Genomic DNA, 20,741 nt, shown 5'->3' on the forward strand with positions numbered 1-20,741 from the left:
ATGCTTCTATACTGACTTGCAAACAAACACACTTCTTGTTGATGAAGCCTAAATGATTACTCCCCAAGGAGGCAATTTTGTGAAATTTTATTGTCTTTTTTGCATGGATCAAGAAACAGTGCTACATGTATAGAGTACAGAAAGCATGAGGAGTATCAAATAGCAAGAAACAGTAGAAAATACAGGATACATGCAGCACGCAATCATATACTACAAATTTATTGATGTAACCAGTGTTTAAAATAAGAAAAAATATACTGTATCCTTATCAATAAAATAACTAACAATCTGATAACTATAGATGATGTCAGCTTGACGAATCTCAAGTAAGCTTCAGTCTTTTCACATTCTGGACACCTGCAGAAAGAAAAAGAAATTGATAACGGGTCAAAGATTTGTTTGTGGTATCAATTAAAGTCCCAATAAATAAAAGTTATGCAAAATCAGGTATATTCAGACATTCTGATAACGATCCCTTTAAAAATACTGTTACAACTGTATTCGTATCATCATAGAGGTCATTACTGTTTTTTTTCATGAGTAAAAATATATTCCCTCAATCAAACATCCATTTTTTTTAATCTACTGTGCAAATACAAATCTTTTTGCAGAAATGGCTTGCTAAAAAAAAAATGGGATAAAACTGGATTAAACAAGAAATCTGCAAAGTGGTTTTTATAATTTCAACGGAGGCCATGTCATAAGAAAAGGCCATCAAGTCATTTAAAGTGCATTACTACAAAAATATTTAAATTACTCTTCTAAACCATCAGTAGCATCTACATCCATGCTAACAATATTATACAAAAAAAGGAAATACATACCTTTTAATGAAGGGGAAAAAAGAGGGATAAGATTATCTTCTTAGAAATACTTGGTGCGGTTGAGAGCTCTTTGTGCCAGCTGTCCGCTCTCGTCCGTTATTCTCTCCCAGTCCGTTTGACCCACCACAAAGCCGATAGCGCGCTTTCTATCTGCCTCTTTCTGCTCTTCAAGATCAGCCCATCGCACCTGAAGAAAAAGGAGAGCAACCGGGGTGTTGTGTTATGACCAGGGAATGGTGCAAGGAGCATCATTACAGATGAATCAGTTACATTATGTATGATTCAATATTGTACACAATGTTGTATTTCCAAACTGGAGTACCTGGAATTTTAAACTTTGTATTTTCTTGTTGCTGCACTGGAAAACTAAAATATTTCAGGATGACCAAAGAAAGAACTCTGTAGGGCAGTGTGTCAATTTACCCTTTTCTTTCCCGGTTCGGATGTGCGCGTGGCATAGTCGTCTGGCAGCTGAAGGTAGTCATCCAGTCCTGCCATTTCTCCATGTTTCCTCTTCCCACTGCCCCTCAGACCGTCCAATTTGTCTGCATAAATGGATGATTATTGTTCAGGTCTGCCCTCCAAATAAAACTTTAAACTAATCACCCTAACATTAATTTATCCATTAAAAGCCAGCTTCAACTCTTCCAATCTTGAGGCCTCATATGCAGAACCTGATCTTTTAATTCTCTCAGTAACAAAACAAAAGCGGGCTGTATTTAAACGTGTTAAATGTAAAGCACCTTGCAATTCCAACATTACTATCTTAGATTGTAGTCATGTCATGCTGTGTGCACTGAGACAGGTCATGGTTCACAGATGGGATCATTTCTTCTCATGGACTTGACATACACAATTAAAAAACTAAGCTACACAGCTATAAGACATCACAAACATCACAAATCAAACTGGGGTATTCGGTCATAAAATAAAGCCCAATATTAAAAAAATACCTACCGAGTTTTGCCTCAGATGTGTCCATCTCCCATTTGCTTTTAGGAATGTAGCCCTATATTACATAAAGAAACACTGCAGTGGTTAAACATCTGGTCGATACAGGGATCAGAGAGGGAGAGAAATCAGGGGTGGGCTAAAAAGAGAGGAGACTGGTTTATTAGTAGTTTACAGACAACAAAGACAACTGAAGGATGAGACGGCATGAGGAGCTTTTGGGGTTACGGGCATAATAAGCAGGACTTTCCTTAAATAAAACTGTTTGACCGAGGGCAGGGTGAGCAACACGCGCACACACAGGCAGAGCAGAGAGGCAAACAGCACACAATATTAAGCATGTACTTTGGCTGTAATCACACAAAATTCAGAGGGTTGTGAGGGGCTTTGGATGTGCTTATGTGCGCTTTAGAACGTAACCGGAGTGAAGCACTCAGAAACAACATTTCATTGGATTTGGATTCACTGCCATGTTTTTGCTGCTCACTCTTCATTCACTCTTTAGCTTATTTACAACCCAAAACTGACAAATCCTGCATATTATGCCTATAAGACATACAATTAAGTAAGTAACAGTGGCATGCAAGTATTTTGACAGAAACTGTGTTCATACTAAGCCTTTGTTTTTGGCTACATGCAAAAGAAAATAGTGGACAACGGCTGTACTCTGTTTTGGAGAGCACAAATTCAGCGCCAAAGTGCTTTCCTTAAAAGAAAAAAAATAATAGTCGTAAAGCAATCTGCTCTCAAGTCACCAAAAAAAAAAATCTGAAAAACTTCTCCAGTCATGTAGTTTGCCTGTGTTAGTTAATAATCATGAAATCAACACATTTACATCACCAAAAAACAATGTCCCTGTGGATGTCAGCAGTACTGCTGCTCAGACTTTTACACAAATATTCATGTTGACTAAACATGAAATTGCTCCGTATAACAAAATACACTGATGCTATTTGGGTAGCGATAAAATAAATTTACAGTTGCAATTTCTGTTGAAATGTTATGATTTAACACCATGTTTGCTGGTTTCATAAGTACAATAACTACATTTTTAGCTCAATTTCTCTTTTTGTTCAGATTTGTTTTGTTTTTTCATTGACGGTTTTTGTGCCACACCTCATGTTTTTTTCCCCTCTTGACCTCTTATTGTTTTTTTGTTGTGGTGGAAACCTAAATCTTTCTAACACATAAAGATGTTGATTAAAGATTTGATTTCTCAATGGCCCACATCTTCTGTTCAGACCAGCTGTTTTACTACAACAACATTAATCTGCTCCTGGCTAAGAGGCAGGAGTAGATTAATATATTTATGCATTTTTTTGTATTATTCAGTTCTCACATTCATTTATTGCCGTGCTGTCTTTATTTTATTTTGTTTCTTTCACTTTTGATAGATATTTTATTTTAACCTCTTTTTTGTGCAAAATAAAATTTAAAAAAAATTCACACAGGTGTTTTCTATTATTTTTCCTGATTAGACCTCTACTCAGGTTTAAGATGGGCGGAGCTTTACCTGTACATTCATAGTTACAGAGATGTAAATCAAGCGCAAGTCCTGACAGAAAGTCTAATCAGACATAGTAAGTGAAAATACCTGTGTGGGTGGATGTAGGGTGTGTAAGAGCTTTAATGACAAGATACTTTTATTCTGGGTATTTAAAGTGCATTACGTAATGTTTTTCTTTTGGTTACAATGTTCAAAGTTTGTAGAATTATGCTGGATATACCAGTCTTGCTCCATTAGTTGTGAGTATGCACACATGGGACAAAAAACAAAACATGAATGATAAAGATACACTGCTGAAAATTCAAATCCCAGCAGCTTCTGCACAAATTTAAAACAAACTGACGCTTTAATGATCAAAGCTGAAGAGAGGAAGCAACTTGTTGCTTTATAAGACTGTTTGAATCATTCATTAATAGATTATACACATAGAAGACACACTGCCTCTCCATAGACTTTCACTGAAAAATATTCTGATTTTTAAAAAAAAGAATTAAGTACATTCAGATGAAATATCCAGCTTCTACTACCAGGTAGCAGAGGCTTTGTGCTCTGTCCACACATCACGCAGTAAAGCACTACACAGTGCACTCCTGCTCGACACTACATCATTGTTAGATGTGGTCACAGGTGCGATAGATAACCGTGATGCGAGGTGTATTTTCAACATTTTAGTTTGGAAACAGTTTTTCTTTCAAAAACCAGAAGTAACTTCTTACTTTTAGTTTCTAATTAAGATTCCTTATAACTAAACAGCATTTCAAGTTTTATTGTTTTTATGAGTCATGTCCATTGTAGTCAAGTGCTGGATAGGCAAGCATTTTATGTCATGTGGAGAAAGCATTCCTAACATTTATGGATTTATTTTGCAGTTACATTTGAAGAACATCAAACTAGGGTATCAGGAGTCATTTCTACCAATATTGCCTAGACTTTATTAAGACTGCTTGCATAACCCTAGTGCTTACTGCACAGAAATGCCAGTGAAAAACTTTGACATTTAAGGAAGCGGACATCTTTTCAAAAAATGGGACACAAGAAAAAATAGGATGCTGAGTGAACCAGGACAGTAAAGCTAGGTCTGTTTGACCTAGCTAAAACCTGATTTCAAGCTCTATAAGTTGAGGAAAGCTGCAGATTCAGATGATAATTAACTGTAGCTTCATTGCTACATGCGGCCTTTTCTGTTGCCACATTGTCATTTGATACATTGTTATTATAGAAATATTGATTATAGGCACTTGTTTTTAGTTGTTCATAGGTGACCAAGGCCAGTGGCCTATTGGTTCAGCTGGGGTTTACGCTTCCCTTTTTCATCTTATGAAAATGACTTTTTCATGATCACAAATTCATGTAAAAAAATGAAAACAGTCCAGTTTTGTATGCTTCATATGGAGACAATCACCCTGAAGGTGGTACCATGTCATTTACATTTTGATACAGCTTTAGGTTTCATCAAAATGTCGAAGCAGGAGGAGAATCTCTCACTGCAACTTTGTGGATACTATGAAGTTCATCACTCTGAACAACAACAGTATAGGTAATTACATTTTTTTTTACTTTTTATAGTTTGTTTACATTTCAGCAAGTAATAATTGTACTTGCTTTAAAAGAAGTACCAAAGTCTGAGCCCAAAACACTGAAGTGATTATAAATGCTTCTGTAAAGTTATAATACTATCAAAAGCAATATGCACCTCATCTTTGTAAAATTCATTTGGCAGAAAAACAAATGTCATTCATTTATTTGTTATGAATTTTCTTTGGAATCTTTAGTATTTTGAACTTTCTGGTATTTTCATTTTAAAAATTACTCAGCAACTAATTATGCATTAAGAACATTACGCACAAGAAGTTGTTGTTTTTTGTTTACAACAGATTAGACATGTTTTCAACAACTCACCGTATGAGTTTTTCTTTCTTGTTTTCTCAGACGTGATTTTTAAATTAAAATCTTTGCTTGGTTTAATCTTTTGATGAAAATGTGCCCTGGTGTGAAAGAAAATCGGCACTAAAAATGGTCCAGTCTCATGCACAATGACACAGCCTACAGTTTGGGAACACTTTTTCTGATGGTGGTACTTTAGCAACAGTATGTAGTTTATGCGGAAATGAAAAATATTTAAACTTTAACTACAGAACAAATAAATGCTTAAAAAAGAAAGAAAAAAAAAAATAGGACAAAATGTTAACAGGAACCCATTCAGCAGGTTCTAAATTAAATAGACTGTTACAGCTATAACTTACTTTTGGCACTGATTCACAACTGTATTTTGATTGTCTCAGTGTTGGTGCTATATATGTTTTCCATTTTCTGCTCTGGTCTTTCCTTGTAAATCTGATAGTTACTACATAATCATTTACCTTAATTAAAAATAGATTAGAACAAATTAAGCTATGACACTCAATGAATTTCACCTATTTTGGTTTGTAACTCGCCTGGTCAATAAAACAAAACGATCAGAATTCAAGACTAATGGGTAACTTACTGGATAAACCTTATGTGTTAGATGGGAATACAAATAAATGGAAATGCTGCTGAAATATGAATAAATCTGTCTTTGTCCTACCCGATCACCCTCTTCTTCCTCCTCTGCTTTAGGTTCCTTGGGCTCATCGTCGGGATTGAAGTCTTCCATTTCAACCTAATAATGGACGCACATGTTAGCTTAAATGAGTTACTGATAAAAGACTATAATATTATGAGAACCATCACGTCTTGAAGACCACACCTCTTCTATAGCAGCATCCTGAAGCAGGGACCGGACATCTAAGCGCACCATATGACGCGGCGAAGACTCCCAGTTGTTGGACATCTGTACACAGAAACTTCCATAAATAATTGTATGTTGTATGGACTTAGACTGTATAAAACAAGCGGACGTAGCCACCGTGGCATCCCCCATTGAAGTCGCACCTTGCTGGCATTTAGAAAAAATGCAGGTATAATGCACTTCCACATTGTCTTCACTTTTCAGACCTGGAGGTTACGTCCACTTCATTTATATAGTCTACATGTGTGTAGGTTATTATTGATTGAAATGATTATATATATTTTTTAAGAGAGCTAACGGATCATACAGACCTTTGTTATATCCTTAGGCGTTCGCCCATGGACATTTCTCTTTGCACAAGTCTGAGTGTCTGCAGTGATTTCAGCCAGGTACACCTTAATATAAAAAACACAGAACAAACAAACCTTAGCAGAGGGACGATTGGAGAAACATTTTTACCAGGTCATTCATGAACACAACTCACCTCAAAGCCTTTCGTTTTGGCTGCACTCCAGAACTGGTCAAAATGTTTCACCCGGTCATTAATAGTGTCTAAAATGATGAAGGGGAAAAAGCCGTCGTCCAGAGTTTTCTTAAATGTTTTAAGCATGCTGCTCCGGTAGGTATCCTCCATCTCTGGCTCATACTCGTACTCAAGAACCTGAAAGACAATTTTTTTGTATTACATTGTCTATGTTCACAATAACTGTTATGCATCTGTCACTTGATGTTGCTCGCAGGTGCTGACTTAATTTCTAACTGTTTAATACAGTACCACTTTGTTGTTGGTGCATGTCAGTCTCACCTTCGTTTTGACCCTTCTCCCTGTGTCTGGGTCTTTCTCGACTTTCTCAACCTCTGTCATGAAGTAGTCATCCAAAACAAGAACTCTTGGAGGTGTACCGCCACAATCAACTTCCTTATCCTTGAAAATGTCGAGATAAAAAAAAAACCTTTCATATTTTTGATTTGCTTTAATCAAAAAGGTTATAATAATAATTTATGTAAAAGAAAACATGTTTTGGGGAAGGACATATAAACACACTCTATGAACACTGCTGTTGCATATCGTTTAAGTATATTACAATACATTATGATTTGCTGGTAGGACTCACTCACCCGTATGAGCTTTGCGACATGGCTTTTTCCGCTTCCAGGAAGCCCTCTCATTATGATGACAATCTGTTCAAATACAACACTTAAATGAGTACTCAGTACTACACAACTAACAATGTGATGTTGTTACATCAAACGTTACGGCATCAATTAGTACCCTTTCAGGCCGAGACGATCTGCCAGGTGGTTTGAGAAGATCGTCAATATTCTTGATTTCTGGCTTCTTCTCGACTCTTGGAGGTGGCTGAGGTGGAGGTGGAAGGGGTGGTGCAGAGGGAGGTCCTCGGTCCTCTGGATAACTTCTTCTGTCCGCTGTGTGATAGTATTTGCAATTCAAGTTTTTCTCTAAAGTTTCTCACATTATACATTTATACTCAATGCAGATTAGAGTTTCAGTGAATTCTACCTAAGAGCGGAATTACTGAACAGACATTTCTAACAAATGTGGGATTGAAATACCGTAAGGTGAGGAGCTATGGCTGTAACGCTCAGACCCACTGCGGTCGAGTCCAGTGCGCTCATATGGCGGTCTATTGTAGCCAGGTCTTCCATAATGTTCATCTCGATCACGGCTGCCACTTTGGTCCTTCTCTCGAAGATCCCGATCTCTCTCCCTGTATCCTGAGCGTAAAGGAGGTGCCTGTGGAGATCTACACAGAGGAGGAGCAGTATTAAGTTTCACTTCATCAAGAGAATTAATTGTTTCAAACTGGCACACACCGCTGACTAATCACAATGTATAACACAAAGTGATATAGTACCTTTCTTCAACCATGGACTGTGTGCTTGAATCAAAAACAGACAAATAGAAAAGAATATTACATATGTTCTAAAGCACCGAGCTTTCCCATGGTTTGGAGAGAATAGGGTGTGAGAGCCACTGAGGAAACATGTTACCTTTCATCTCTCTCTCTTGGGGGATAGCGCTGTCTCTCAAATCTTTCTCTTTCATATTCAGGTGGAAGCTTCTCTCTGTATAATTCCCTCTCTCTACTGTACTCCCGGCGGTCCATATAAGGGTCTGATCGTCTGTCATAATATGGGTCTCTGCTGTAGGGATCTCTGGGACCAAGATGTTCTAGAAGAATAAAATCATTCATCAATAAACAATGGTTAGAAAATTGCAACATTTCCTGTAAGAGTAGAGAAAGATAAGCTTTACAGAACTGGAACTCACCTTTTTCATATCCCCTGTCTGAAGGCACTGGGTCAGGCCTCAACACAATTCTCTCACCGTAAGACATCCGCTCAACTGTGGCTCCAGGCTCTGAAATAGTCAGTGTTAATGTTACCAACATCCTGAAGCTTAACCAGTTTCATACAGTATTTAAAATATGTTTATATTTGCTGCTTATACCATGCCCATGTCCATAATCCACAGTCTTTGGAATCACCGTAGGTGTGGGTGCAGAAGAGAGAGGCTGCTGGTAGTCTCTGGTAGTAAGCTTGGTATCCCAAGACACAGACTCATTTGAAACAGGCTTTGCAGCTGTCATGCCCTAAGGATGATAGATTTGATATGATATAGTTCTAACAGTAATATACAAAATGGCTAAGCAAAAATATAATTAATACTGAATTTGTACAACTGTATGGATAATTAAAAGTGTGGCTAGCACTCTCAAGTGACCAGCATGGTTTAAACTAGGGCCCCTTAAATCATTTCCATTTCTTTCCATTCTCGCTTAGTCATAGTAGGTAGTGTTGAAGCACCTTAACGCTAGTTTCCACCAGCCAAAAAATGGAAGAAAGAAGAAGACAAAGTAACTAGCTAGCTAGCAACAACCACAGGGTGCGTCTTTCACTGCTGCAAAATCATCAAAATCATGAATTACTTTGGCCACAGTAATCGTGCAGAGAAAATGTGATATTGTGACAGCCCTAGTTTGAACCACCATGTATAACCAATGATCTTGCCATTTATACAGGAATGCATTCTTGCAGTTGGTGTTAACAATTAACAAGTATTAATAACTATAAATTACCTTCAGGACATTCCTGACATCTGGTGGGATCTCCAAACCAAGAAGACCAGCTGGGAGCTCAGGCAGGACATCAGTTGGTGGTTGAGGTTCAGTACCGGGTGTTTTACCCTCCTTCAATTCCCTGTGGACCAAAAAGAATGGAAGTCAAGTTCAACTGGAAGTTCTCCAAAATCTATTTCACCATAAAAATAGGTAATTTACTATCCAAATGCCAAAGCTGTGATGAAAATAAAATACAGATCTGCTTTGATCACTGCAATGTCCAAAGAGATGCCAAGTGAACTTGTTGAAATTTTTGGATGATTTGAGCACCACAATAATTATTCCATTCAACTCCCCTGCTCTTTGGTTGTGGCAGAAATCTCAGAGGTTGACATTTCAAAGGTTTGGCAAATAATAACAACACTACAATCTGCATTGCTAGATTCCACTCGAGCTAAGCCAGAATCTAATTTGTGTGACTGTATCATACAATTTATTATTTATATCAGTGATTAAAGAATAGAAATTACCTTATAAGTTTCAGTTCTTGAGCAGCTTTCAAGATGATCTCATGTTGATGTTGGGAGAGAGCAAGTACATTTGCTCCGCTCATTCCTTCAGCTGAGTTTTCTGGCAAGTTTGTGACAGGCGCAACAGAAGGTAAAGGTTTATCAAGAGGATGTTCTTCCCTGTGATCTTCATAGCGAGCTCTGCGTTCCTCATAGTCAGAAGGGTACCCTCTCTCTGGTGGTGGATGAAGTCTTGAAGGCCTATCCCTTTCTGAAGGTGGTGGTGGGTATGGTGGCTCTTCCTGTCGGTACGGGGTCTCATCTCCGTATTCACGGATTCTAAGTTCTCCTCTTCCCCTGTCACGCTCATCAAATGGATATGGGGGACCTCTTTCTCTTTCCTCTGGCCAATGGCCATCTCTGTGGGGTTCTGATGGTGGCATGCGGGGTGGATAGTCTCTCTCAGTAGGAGGACGCTCTCTATCCCATTCAGACTCATAGTGCTTAGCCTCATGTCGATAGTCATCAGGGGGGTAGTCCTGTGGTGGCCGCCAGCGATACCCAGCTTCCCCATGACCATAATCCTCAACGATACCCTCTTTATATCCCTCTTCATATTTCTCATGCGTTTGACCTGGCCGCCACATGCCTCTGGCCATTCCTCGACCCATAGGTCTCCTCCTCATTCCTCCTGAGTCAATTAGCTCATGTGGAGGCAGTGGAGGACCTCTGCCATGTGGTGTTTGCCACCCCGATTCTCTCTCCATTTCTTCATCATACAATGGCTCCTCCTCTGTAGGATCCATCATTTCATGAGGTGGTGGTGGCATATGACGCCTGCCTCTCCCAACATCAGGATGCATCGAATGGCTATGAGGGTCATGTCCATGGTACATGGGGTGACCTCCTGGATCCATTTCAGTATCATCAGTGTCCATTTCATAGCCTAATGCCTCGTGATCCATTGGGCCAAGTGCTGGGTGAGGAGGGCGTCCTCGTCCTAGGTGCATGAAACCGGGATGACCTCGTGGATGCCGACCCCGGCCAGGTGAAAACAGCGGTCTCATGCCTCTCATTGGAGGTCTCCTTTCTTCCCAATAAGAGTCCCCTTCCTCTGAGAACTCCACTGACTCAGGGTCTTCCCAGTGCCTGTCCATTGGCTCTCCTCTACCCATGGTTGGTGGTCCTCCTCTACCCATGGGGAGTGGTCCTCCTCTACCCATGGGGAGTGGTCCTCCTCTACCCATGGGGGGTGGTCCTCCCCTACCCATAGGCGGTCCTCCTCTACCCATAGGCAGTCCTCCTCTACCCATAGGAGGTCCTCCTCTACCCATAGGGGGACCTCCTCTACCCATAGGTGGTCCTCCTCTACCCATAGGCAGACCACCTCTACTCATAGGTGGACCTCCTCTACCCATAGGCGGTCCTCCTCTACCCATAGGGGGACCTCCTCTACCCATAGGGGGACCTCCTCTACCCATAGGGGGACCTCCTCTACCCATAGGCATACCCCCTCTTCCCATAGGAGGACCTCCTCTTCCCATAGGAGGACCTCCTCTGCCCATAGGTGGGCCTCCTCTACCTCTTATCATTGAGGGCCCCCCTCTTCCCATCGGGGGTCCAGCTATTGGCTCTTCATAATATTCTTCCTCTGTTAGGAAGTACTGTTCCTCTGGCATCCACATTTCTTCAGGGGGCACCTCAGATTCCCCACCACCATACTCCTCGTATGGATCTTGCCAGTAATATTCTTCCTCTTCTTCTGGCATTCCCAAGTCACCTTCAGGTGGCATGTAGTCATAAGAGCCATCTTCTTCCATCGTCCCACCAAGCGGTACAGTGTTTGGTCCCCTGAACTCGCCAGAGCCCATCTGCCCACGTCCTCTCCCGTGCGCTTGAACAGGTACTGGGGGCTGGCCTCTTCCCCTACCAAGAGGAGGCCTTGGAGGATCTGGTCTTGACTGCATTTGGCCAGAAGCTTGTGGATCATGTTGGACTCCAGCGGGCTTTGGAACAAGTGTCTTGCCTGTCAGGGGTCCATCTGGTTTGACTTGATTTTGTGCAGCAGTATTCATGGATCCCACAGTAGTGGGAGAAGTTACAGAAGGCTTACTGTTTACAGGTTTGGGTTTTTCACTATTGCTAGAAGCATTATTGCCATCAGTTTCGTCAGTCTTTGTGTTTGTTGGTAATGTCTGTGGAATGGGGTCATCTTGGACAAAAAAGCCATCAGTTCCGAGCAAGTTGTCATCTGTCAAGTCGTCAGATTTATTCTTCTTATCTGGTGCAGACTCACTTTTTTCTTTTTCAGACTGTGGCTGCACCGCTGATTTTCCAGGTGTCTTAGCATCCATACTGGCAGTTGGTTTTGTAGCTTGTTCTGCTTTTGGTTGGGGAGCTTGCTGTTGTATTTGCGGTGGCACAGGTGGGCGTTCAAATCGTGGAGGTGCGGCAGGGTGCCTTGGGGTCTGTTCAAATCTAGGCTGCTGCCCAAATCGAGGTTTATCAAATCTGGGGGGACCATCAAAACGTTGCCGTGGATGGTCAAATCTGGGAGGACCATCAAAGCGGTGCCTTGGTTGGTCAAATTGAGGGGGGGCATCAAAGCGCGGTGGTGGTTGGTCGAACCTTGGGGGACCATCAAAGCGCTGCTGTGGTGGGTTGAACCTCGGTGGACCATCAAAGCGTGGCGGTGGTTGGTCAAACCTTGGGGGACAATCAAAGCGCTGCTGCGGCTGGTCAAATTTTGGAGGACCATCAAAACCTTGCTGTGGCTGGCCAAATCTTGGAGGACCATCAAAACCTTGCTGTGGCTGGTCAAATCTAGGGTTGTTTCCACTCGGACCAGTAGGACTACAAAAATGACAAGAAAACATTATTATTAAAATAATCTTTCTATTAAGAGAAATTCACTGATAACGTAACAACATGAGACATTACATATTCATTACAAACATGAGATACTGCCGCCTGCTATCTCAAGAGCCCACCTCATTCAAATACTCTCAACTGGTTTTCAGAAACAGATTTTTCTTTTGGAAAGCCTTTCTCAAATGTGTAAGATTTTAATGAAAAAGAAATGCCAGTGACAGTAATATGAAACAATCTCTACTGACCGTGGACCTCTAATGCTGTTGAAGCCTGGTGGCTGAATGGTAGCGGGTCCTGGGGGTCGGACAATTCCCGCAGGGCCACCTCCTCTCACAGGGGGTCCAGTAGGTAATTCTGAATTTGGCACAAAGCCAGTGGGCCTTGGACCTTGGGATCCAGGACCAACAGCACCAGGAGAATGCTGCATACCCGGTGTTACTGACTGCTGCTGCATTTGCATGTTTTGTTCAGGATACTGGCCATACTGTCCCACCATCCCACTGCTATACTGGCTTGAGGCGAATGGCACCATGGCGGTGAGAGTGGCCACTCTTTCTTGAAGGTGAGCACTGGTGGCATTCATCTGCTCCTGCCACTGCTTCCATTGATTTGCATAGTCCTGCAGTTGGTCTTTGTGGTGATAGGTTTGAAACTGCTCATGCCACAGGACGAAGGAGTGATTCCAGTCTCGGAATAAGGGTGTGAACTGTTGTTGTTGCATTTCATAGTGCCTCAGCTGCATTTCTGTGGTCATTGACTGTAATAAAGACATTAAAGAAAAAATGCTATTTATTTTTGGTTCAAATATTGTGCAGGTTCCTGGTGTTGGGGGCACACAAGATAATATGGTTTCTTTTGACCTTACAGGTCATTTTAAGACCAAAAAAAAAAATCTGCAAAAGTGTCTTAAAAAACACTACCATATACTGTACCTACCTGTATGTTTGCAGGTTGCTGAAGCAGCTGTTGGTATTGTTCCAGGACATGCTGAAGCTTTTCGTGCTGTGTCATCAGAGCCTGGTATTGTACGCTGGCTCTCTGCTGCTGCACCTGTTGCCACTGCGCTGCTGCAGCCTGTAGCTGGTTGAGGCGGGCAGCCTCATCTGGGTCCTGTGGGACCTCAGGCTGTGAACATAAACAAGGCAAGGTTGGAGCACAGTATACGTTTGTAACTCACAAAGACTACTTGAGGGTGGTTTGTAATGCAAGGTATATTCATTTGTACAGGTGGAGGAAAGGCACTACTGAGAACCATGAATGAACCAACATTCAATGTGTAACTTTTTTCCAACAGGCCTGGGTATCAAACCTCAATACTTTGTGCTCACATTGTTTCCATAGCACTTAATATCCCAAGCTGCTTATACCAAGTGATGGCTGGCTCATACATTGTCATAAGACACATGCATTTAAAAACAGCTTTCGGATAAGCAAGGTGTCTAAACAATTTGTTACAGATTCCAAAACTCATATTGGCATTTATACAGAAGAAATTTCAAAGGATTCCCAGTCCTATCGACAAGAAAGAGGAGGGTTAGAAAAAGTATGTATACAAGTGAATTAATTTTACTTACGTGGGTAAATTACACTGGGCATATGGGACAATTAAAATGAATAGGGACGGTCATTAAAATAACAATTCACACCATTTCAAGGGGAAAGATGAATGAATGTGTTTAAGACTATCTATAACCGGTCTACGCGTCCTGGAAGATTTCAATATCCTGGACAAATGGGAGAAATACTGGTCAATCAGTTCTTATCTCGCTTAAAAACAATTCATGGAGACAGATGATGCTGTACATCAACAACCCAGTTATGGGTTCCTTGGAATTATTATCACTGAGAACCACAAGCCAAGGTGGCGGGTTAGCAATTTGGACAGGAGACTCCAAGACAGATAGCATTCAATTAAGTTATGCAACTGGCCTGTAGGAGGCAGCAATACACTAATACAGCAACACACCTCTAAATAACTTCAGAAATAATTACCCTTACCTCTTGAGGAGGTGGAGGTGGTGCTGGGGGCTCCTCTTTTGGAGGGGGTGGAGGAGGTAAGCCTTTTGTTGATTCTGATGGAGGAGGAGGAGGAACTGCTTGTTCTGGGGGTGGTGGCACTGGAGCATTACCGTCTTTCTGATTCTGTTTGGAGCGCTCATTTTTCAACTTCTGGAGATTTTGAAGATGTTGTTTGTACCAAAGTTGCTGTTTGTCCTGGGTGAAACAATTACAAGGACAATTGTCAGACAATGCACACAAAGAATCCTTTTTCCTTATTTACTTCATCTGTACACTTACTGTAGTTCAGTAACTTGCAGAAGTGAGAAGATCTGTCAGTAAAAGACAAATATACTGATTCACGGCCTTTATAACCCATACATAGGACACATGCTGAAACACATTTTTGTTCTCACTGTCACACAGCAAGTGTTAGTGGAATCTTGCTCTCCTTGTATTGCATGCTCAATTCTTGCTCAATGTGACACGATAATTTGTGAAACGATACGACTGTCTTCAAATTTGTTTTAATCTCAACAACTCAGTAATTAAATGCTCTTTTACCTGCTCATGATTAAATGAATGACTTTATTACATATTCATTAACCTCAGGCTTGACAGCCTCTTGCATGATTAACTGGACCATCAAGGTACAGCTCTCAAAATGTGTCTTATGGAGGCAAAGAATATCCACATTTTTTCATCCATCCTAGACTACATTCAAGCACATTCATTGTGTATATATATATATAATCTGCTCGTTGTTTTTGAAATAATCTGTTGATAAGCATTTTGATCAGAAGGAACAAAACTTGAACAAATCCAGGTCAATTTCTTATAATGACCTTTCATACTGAATCTCAAGTATGGCCAAGACCAGAATTTACATTTACTGACAGGCAGATTACAAAGGTTATTTCTTGTGATATCACAAAAAAATGGTGACTAAGATGTAATTAGCTGTATGTTCTGGCTTCAGGTTGAGCGAAAAAACCCAAAATTATTGATCAAAGTAATGAGATTTAGCATTAAAGCATGCCTACAAAGATAAAGGACATTACCTGCAAAGGTAAGGATTTGTCGTCTGTGGTGGATGTATGTTTCTTGTCTTCTTTGGGTGCCAAGTTGTTCTCCGGTAGCTTTACTGACGGGGGCTCTGGAGGGGGAGGACCCGGCTGGGGCTCGTTGGGTTGTGGTGGAGGCGGAGGAGGCTGTGCGTGACCCTGCTGAGGGGCAGCGGGGTCTCTGGTCTGCTGAACAGGAGTGTCGTCTTGTTGACTGTACGACTGAGCCCCAAACCCGCTGTCTGAATGTCCTGCTCCTTCTGGATGCCACGAAGTCCCACCTGAGTAACCACCTGAGTGTCCAGCACCGTACGAATTAGCATTGCTGCCGTGGTGTAACACAGACTGGAGCTGTTTCTGGTGCAGCATCTGGAGCTGCTGCATCTGCTGGCGGTGCTGCTCCTGCAGGCTGGAGAACATCGAGCCGGTGGATGGAGGCTCGAAGCCGCCGAACCCCGCTGACTGACCGGCGGGCCCGCCACCAGGCTGCTTACGGGGTCCAGGACCTCCAAAGTTTTGTGACTGGGGTCCACCAAAATTTCCATAGGAGGGGTACATTGTTAAAAAGTCAGGGCGGTGTACCCGGCCTTTGTGCTCACATACAACCTGGGTGGCTATAAAAGCTAACAGCTAACACGGACCTAGCTACTTTGTATCATCGATGGCTAACGTTACATTTTTATTTATCGACTAGGTCAAGTCGCATTAAACAAAAACGATATATCCCACTCTGTAGTAAGAGTTGTAAGAACGGTTGTCCATAAATGAGAGAAATGTGCAAGTTTAGCCCTGAGAGAGTCTTACACAAACACTCGGATAGTGATATCCCTTAGCTGCTGAGGCTACAGTACCAGTCGGTACATGGATGTGGCGCACACTGATGACGAAACACTGACCGCTTCCGCCTCTGGGAAAAGGCAATAAAAAAAAAAGAAAAAAGAAAAGGCAATAAAATATAATATTTTATCCTTGGTTACTTGTTTTGGCAGCTCTCGTGTTATAATTTGTTAAAAATTACATAAATAAATAAATAAAAATGTTATGATGAGTTATTTTATTCACGACAGCCTCTTTTCTAAAAGAATGTTTGTTTTTTTTCTTTTCTTTAATAAACCCTCTAAAAATTACATAATGCAAAATGGACTGCATTTATATCACACTTCTATAGTCTTACTGACCACTTATTCACACGCATTCATATTTCACTGGTGGCCCATGCAAGGTCAATGCACTCACACTCACACAGAGATGGAACAGCCAATTTGGGGTTCGGTGTCTTGCCTAAGGACACTTCAGCATGTAGACTGAGACGGCATCCATCACCAGCATCCACTTCTTGTAGTCAGTATGGCTGGAACTTGAACAGTGGCCAGGCAAAGCGTGTCAGAGTAGAGAATATCATCAAAGCAAAGACTTGACCAGCTCTCCTTGTATGCACTGCTCAGATGTGACAAATCAGCATGAAAACACACAGGAAAATGAAAGGATTCAAGAACTTCCTTTACAGCAGGAGAGATGTGGTGCAAAAAGCAGCATTGACCGAAAATGTTTGATTTTTTTTTTCTTTATTGTAACTTCTGAAGCAGCTGGCTTTAGATATCAGACAGAATTCTTCCTCCGCCTATTTGAGATCCAAATAACAACCAATTCTGTCACAAATCCTGTCACACCCCAGGTCATCAAAACCTTACAAAATCTAATAAATACCCCCTTTGATCTTCCAAACCTTGAAAATTGCAGTCTCTCCATTTGTCCTGAGTTGTAAACATTTCTTGGAGAGAAAATGTTTCCAGCCTCAATAACAAAGAAAAGTGATCATGTTTCTTATGTCTAGGATGTGTGTGTTTCCATCCTTAACACTGGTGCATTAAGTAGGGTCTGACCACAAATCATCTGAAGAAAGCAAACCTTCCTCTGCGCTCGCTACCTGAGCTCGCCGGTACTGAAGATATGTTTCTTGCTTTATAAATCTAAATCAAAAAGGAGTCTGAAAATGTCGATGGAAGTTTTGTGCTGCATGCTTTCTGGGGTTAATGAAAGTGTTATGCCCTAAAAATGCATCTCTGTCTCTACATAATAAAGAATCTGTTCCACAGAAGTTCATTTGTCAACAGCGTCATAATCAAGAAATCAGATCAGGATTTACAACTTAACATCACTTTTGCGTTTCTGTAAAACAAAAAATTTGTAAAAAATGACAACAAAGAGATGTGATTAAATATATTTATTCATATTTTATTCTTATTTTGTATTTTTAAATGTACACTGTAAAACAGGTTAAGCAGCTTCTCTCTCACATAAAGACAAATGAATCACGGTTATCAATACAGGGACAAATGATACAGGGACTTTGATGATCTCACTTACCCGTTTGTCCGTTTCACCTCTCAGCTCATCAAGTGGTTCAGTAACTTCAGGGAGTTTTGCTTCATCCAGATGGAGAAGTTTGCCCGACATGCTCTGACTGACGGAGTGGCCGACGTGAGAGGTCTGACTGTGGGGAGAGAATCAGAACTCTTTAGAGCTCTCAACATGCACTACAACAAAGCCAATGACTTCCAGGTAATTGACACTGCACACTATTATTACATCTTAATGACAGATTTATCACTCAGTTATTTCTGGCACATTTTTTAGCTGTCAGTGAGGTCATTTTATTGTCTCATTTGTTCATGTGCGGTCCAGTACACGATTACTTTTGTTGGATGTGTGTGTTGCACTTTATATTCTTTCAATAGTGTCAAAGCCTGTAATGATTTCCACTTCACTTCACTGCATCTGCATTTCCTCATTTTTAATTGGTTAAAAATACAAGATTCATTTATGTTTCTAATATTTTGTATGTTATATAATAAACACACAATATTATGTGAATTGCTTTAGTAATGTATTTACTGTAAGTACAGAGTTAAAAAATAATTACACATTCACATTACATGACACGTCACAGTGTTCAATAGTTTAGCTACTATAAATAAAATATGACACTGAAACAAACCTATGAAAAAAGTAATTAAACTGATAGAAACTGTGGTCTGAGGAGAGGGAAGGTAGCTTTTGGGAATGTTTCATGAGTGCATAACAACCTTTGTTCAATGTAAGAAAGACAAAATGTAATGTTCATTATATAATTATATATTATGTACATACGTATATGTAAAGTGTATATATATATATACACACACACATATATACTTGTGTGTATACTGTATATATATACATTGTATATATGTATGTATACACTGTATATATACATACATACACATATACACATACATACATGCATATATATTTACATACATACATATACATACACACACATGCAGCAGTCAACAGTAATAAAGGTTAGAGAGTGAATGGGAGGGTGTGAAGGGATGTGAATATCGGCACTTAAGGCTATTTCCTCTAACGCACTGTCTCTTAAGCAGAGTAAGGTATAGCCTCTACCATACTCTGCTTTTTATTACTTTTTTGTACATGTACTGTAGTTGTTTTTTTTTATTATTCTCACTTGATCATAATTATTTTGCTAAGTTTCGACTTGTTACTTACCTCAATCGATCAGGTTTGATTGTGATTATCTTAAATATAATGCCTATCTACAGTGCTTCCCCTTCATGTCAAACACACACCAAACATTGGAGTGTGAAGAATATGTGTTAAAAGTCTCAATGTAATGTTACTAAATTTCTCCTGTGGATCCCCAGGCGCCTGAAAGATTCCTGGAAGCTGCTGACATTACATTTTAAGACTTTTGCATCGTGATGCATCATAAAAGAAAAAGCAATCTACAGGGTAATCTGTAACCTGGACAGTGATGTACCAGCTGAATTAAAAAATCCTCACTCTGGATTAGAACCAAGCAGAAGACATAATGTGCCACACTGGTCGCTGTAACAACGTGGACTTACTCGTGCCTTGATTTGCAAAAAAACTTGTGTTTAATGACAGAGGATAATATATTGTAAAACAAGTTTGTGTTGTACATGCTTGCACCTCTCCAGTCATACAGCCACATACAGTTGAGTTGGGTTTATCAAAGGCATCGCTAGGTAGTTTGAAATAATATGTATTTCTCTATATCAGCCATACGATATAGCGGAATACATATTTTGTATGACTGTGTAATTTTTGTCGATGTAATGTCTTCAAGTCACAAATTGCAACACTTTGAATTTTATAGTTTTTGAGAAGCATTTTTCTTTAATAAGCACAAAACAGTCAACACCACACAAGCAAAAATATGTATTCATCCAAGTTCAATTTTGCTGTTCTGTATGTAATTACAAGACATATAAAGTGGAAATAACATGAATTCTAAAATTACTGAATCAGTAAATTATGTCTGTTAGCTCACAAATCAAAAAAAGGTGTCTCCGTCTCTTCCATACTCACCAAGAAGATCCATCCATCCATCAAAATGACATTCAGTATTGTGGCTGGCTGTCCAAATCAATCATGCTCTTCATCAGTAGTTCTGTGTCCAGTCTGAATTGACGATTCTTGGTTCGTCTCCAGTTGTTGATAATCCAGATGTAAAATTTTTCAGGTGTGAAAATTCTGAACCTTTTTGCTTGACAAGTGCACAAGTTTGCAAATGTAAAATTCATTTAAAAAAGAGAAAACATCGGTTAACTTTGCCATATATTACCCTTGATAATCACACTCAGTGAGACTCAATTTAGTGGATTCAAACACTGACATAAAATGTGCACATTGGCATAGATAAAACAGTTTTTAATTAAATTCCTCAGAAAACTCAACCGCTACTATCTAATATTACTACACTTCAATGAGGGATATTTCCTTTTGAATTATGAGTGAGACTGAGGGTCTTTTTTGACTTGAAGTCTACAGATAAACTAAGCAGCTGTGAGAAAAGCCACTGTGGGTTCTGACATGTCATTTAAGTAACTTGAACCCCAATGTTTCCAGATCCATGGAAATGGAGAGTTCTTGACTACCTTGTGCGCTTCAGGACTGTGTAGCATCTTGTGGCTCTAGTTGCTCTAATATACTAACAGGTTATAACCTCCTGCAATCATATTCTTACATTACACCACATCCTGCAACAAACACATTCTTGTTCCAGACTTAAAATTAGCAGCTTCTTCTCAATTGTAATTGCTACATATTGGGGTTAGGTGGTAGACCGGTTTCATCA

General features: G+C 40.2%; 1 protein-coding gene across 1 annotated transcript; it reads right to left on the reverse strand.

Moving 5' to 3' along the window:
- Positions 1–71: 71 nt before the first annotated feature.
- Positions 72–16,422, reverse strand: LOC141017780 (uncharacterized). Its single transcript, XM_073492511.1, has 21 exons — positions 15,575–16,422; positions 14,514–14,729; positions 13,452–13,640; positions 12,761–13,272; positions 9,666–12,497; positions 9,154–9,274; positions 8,526–8,667; positions 8,346–8,435; positions 8,066–8,246; positions 7,628–7,818; positions 7,326–7,480; positions 7,172–7,234; positions 6,858–6,977; positions 6,537–6,713; positions 6,364–6,447; positions 6,011–6,094; positions 5,849–5,923; positions 1,782–1,833; positions 1,248–1,369; positions 825–1,011; positions 72–357 (listed from the first exon to the last, which is right to left on the reverse strand). Exons 1-20 carry the CDS (start codon positions 16,133–16,135, stop codon positions 865–867), a joined length of 6,114 nt encoding a protein of 2,037 aa, XP_073348612.1. The 5' UTR covers positions 16,136–16,422; the 3' UTR covers positions 72–357; positions 825–864.
- Between the last annotated feature and the right edge of the window lie 4,319 nt (positions 16,423–20,741).

Source organism: Pagrus major, chromosome 22 (assembly GCF_040436345.1).
Source record: "Pagrus major chromosome 22, Pma_NU_1.0".
Taxonomy (NCBI): domain Eukaryota; kingdom Metazoa; phylum Chordata; class Actinopteri; order Spariformes; family Sparidae; genus Pagrus; species Pagrus major.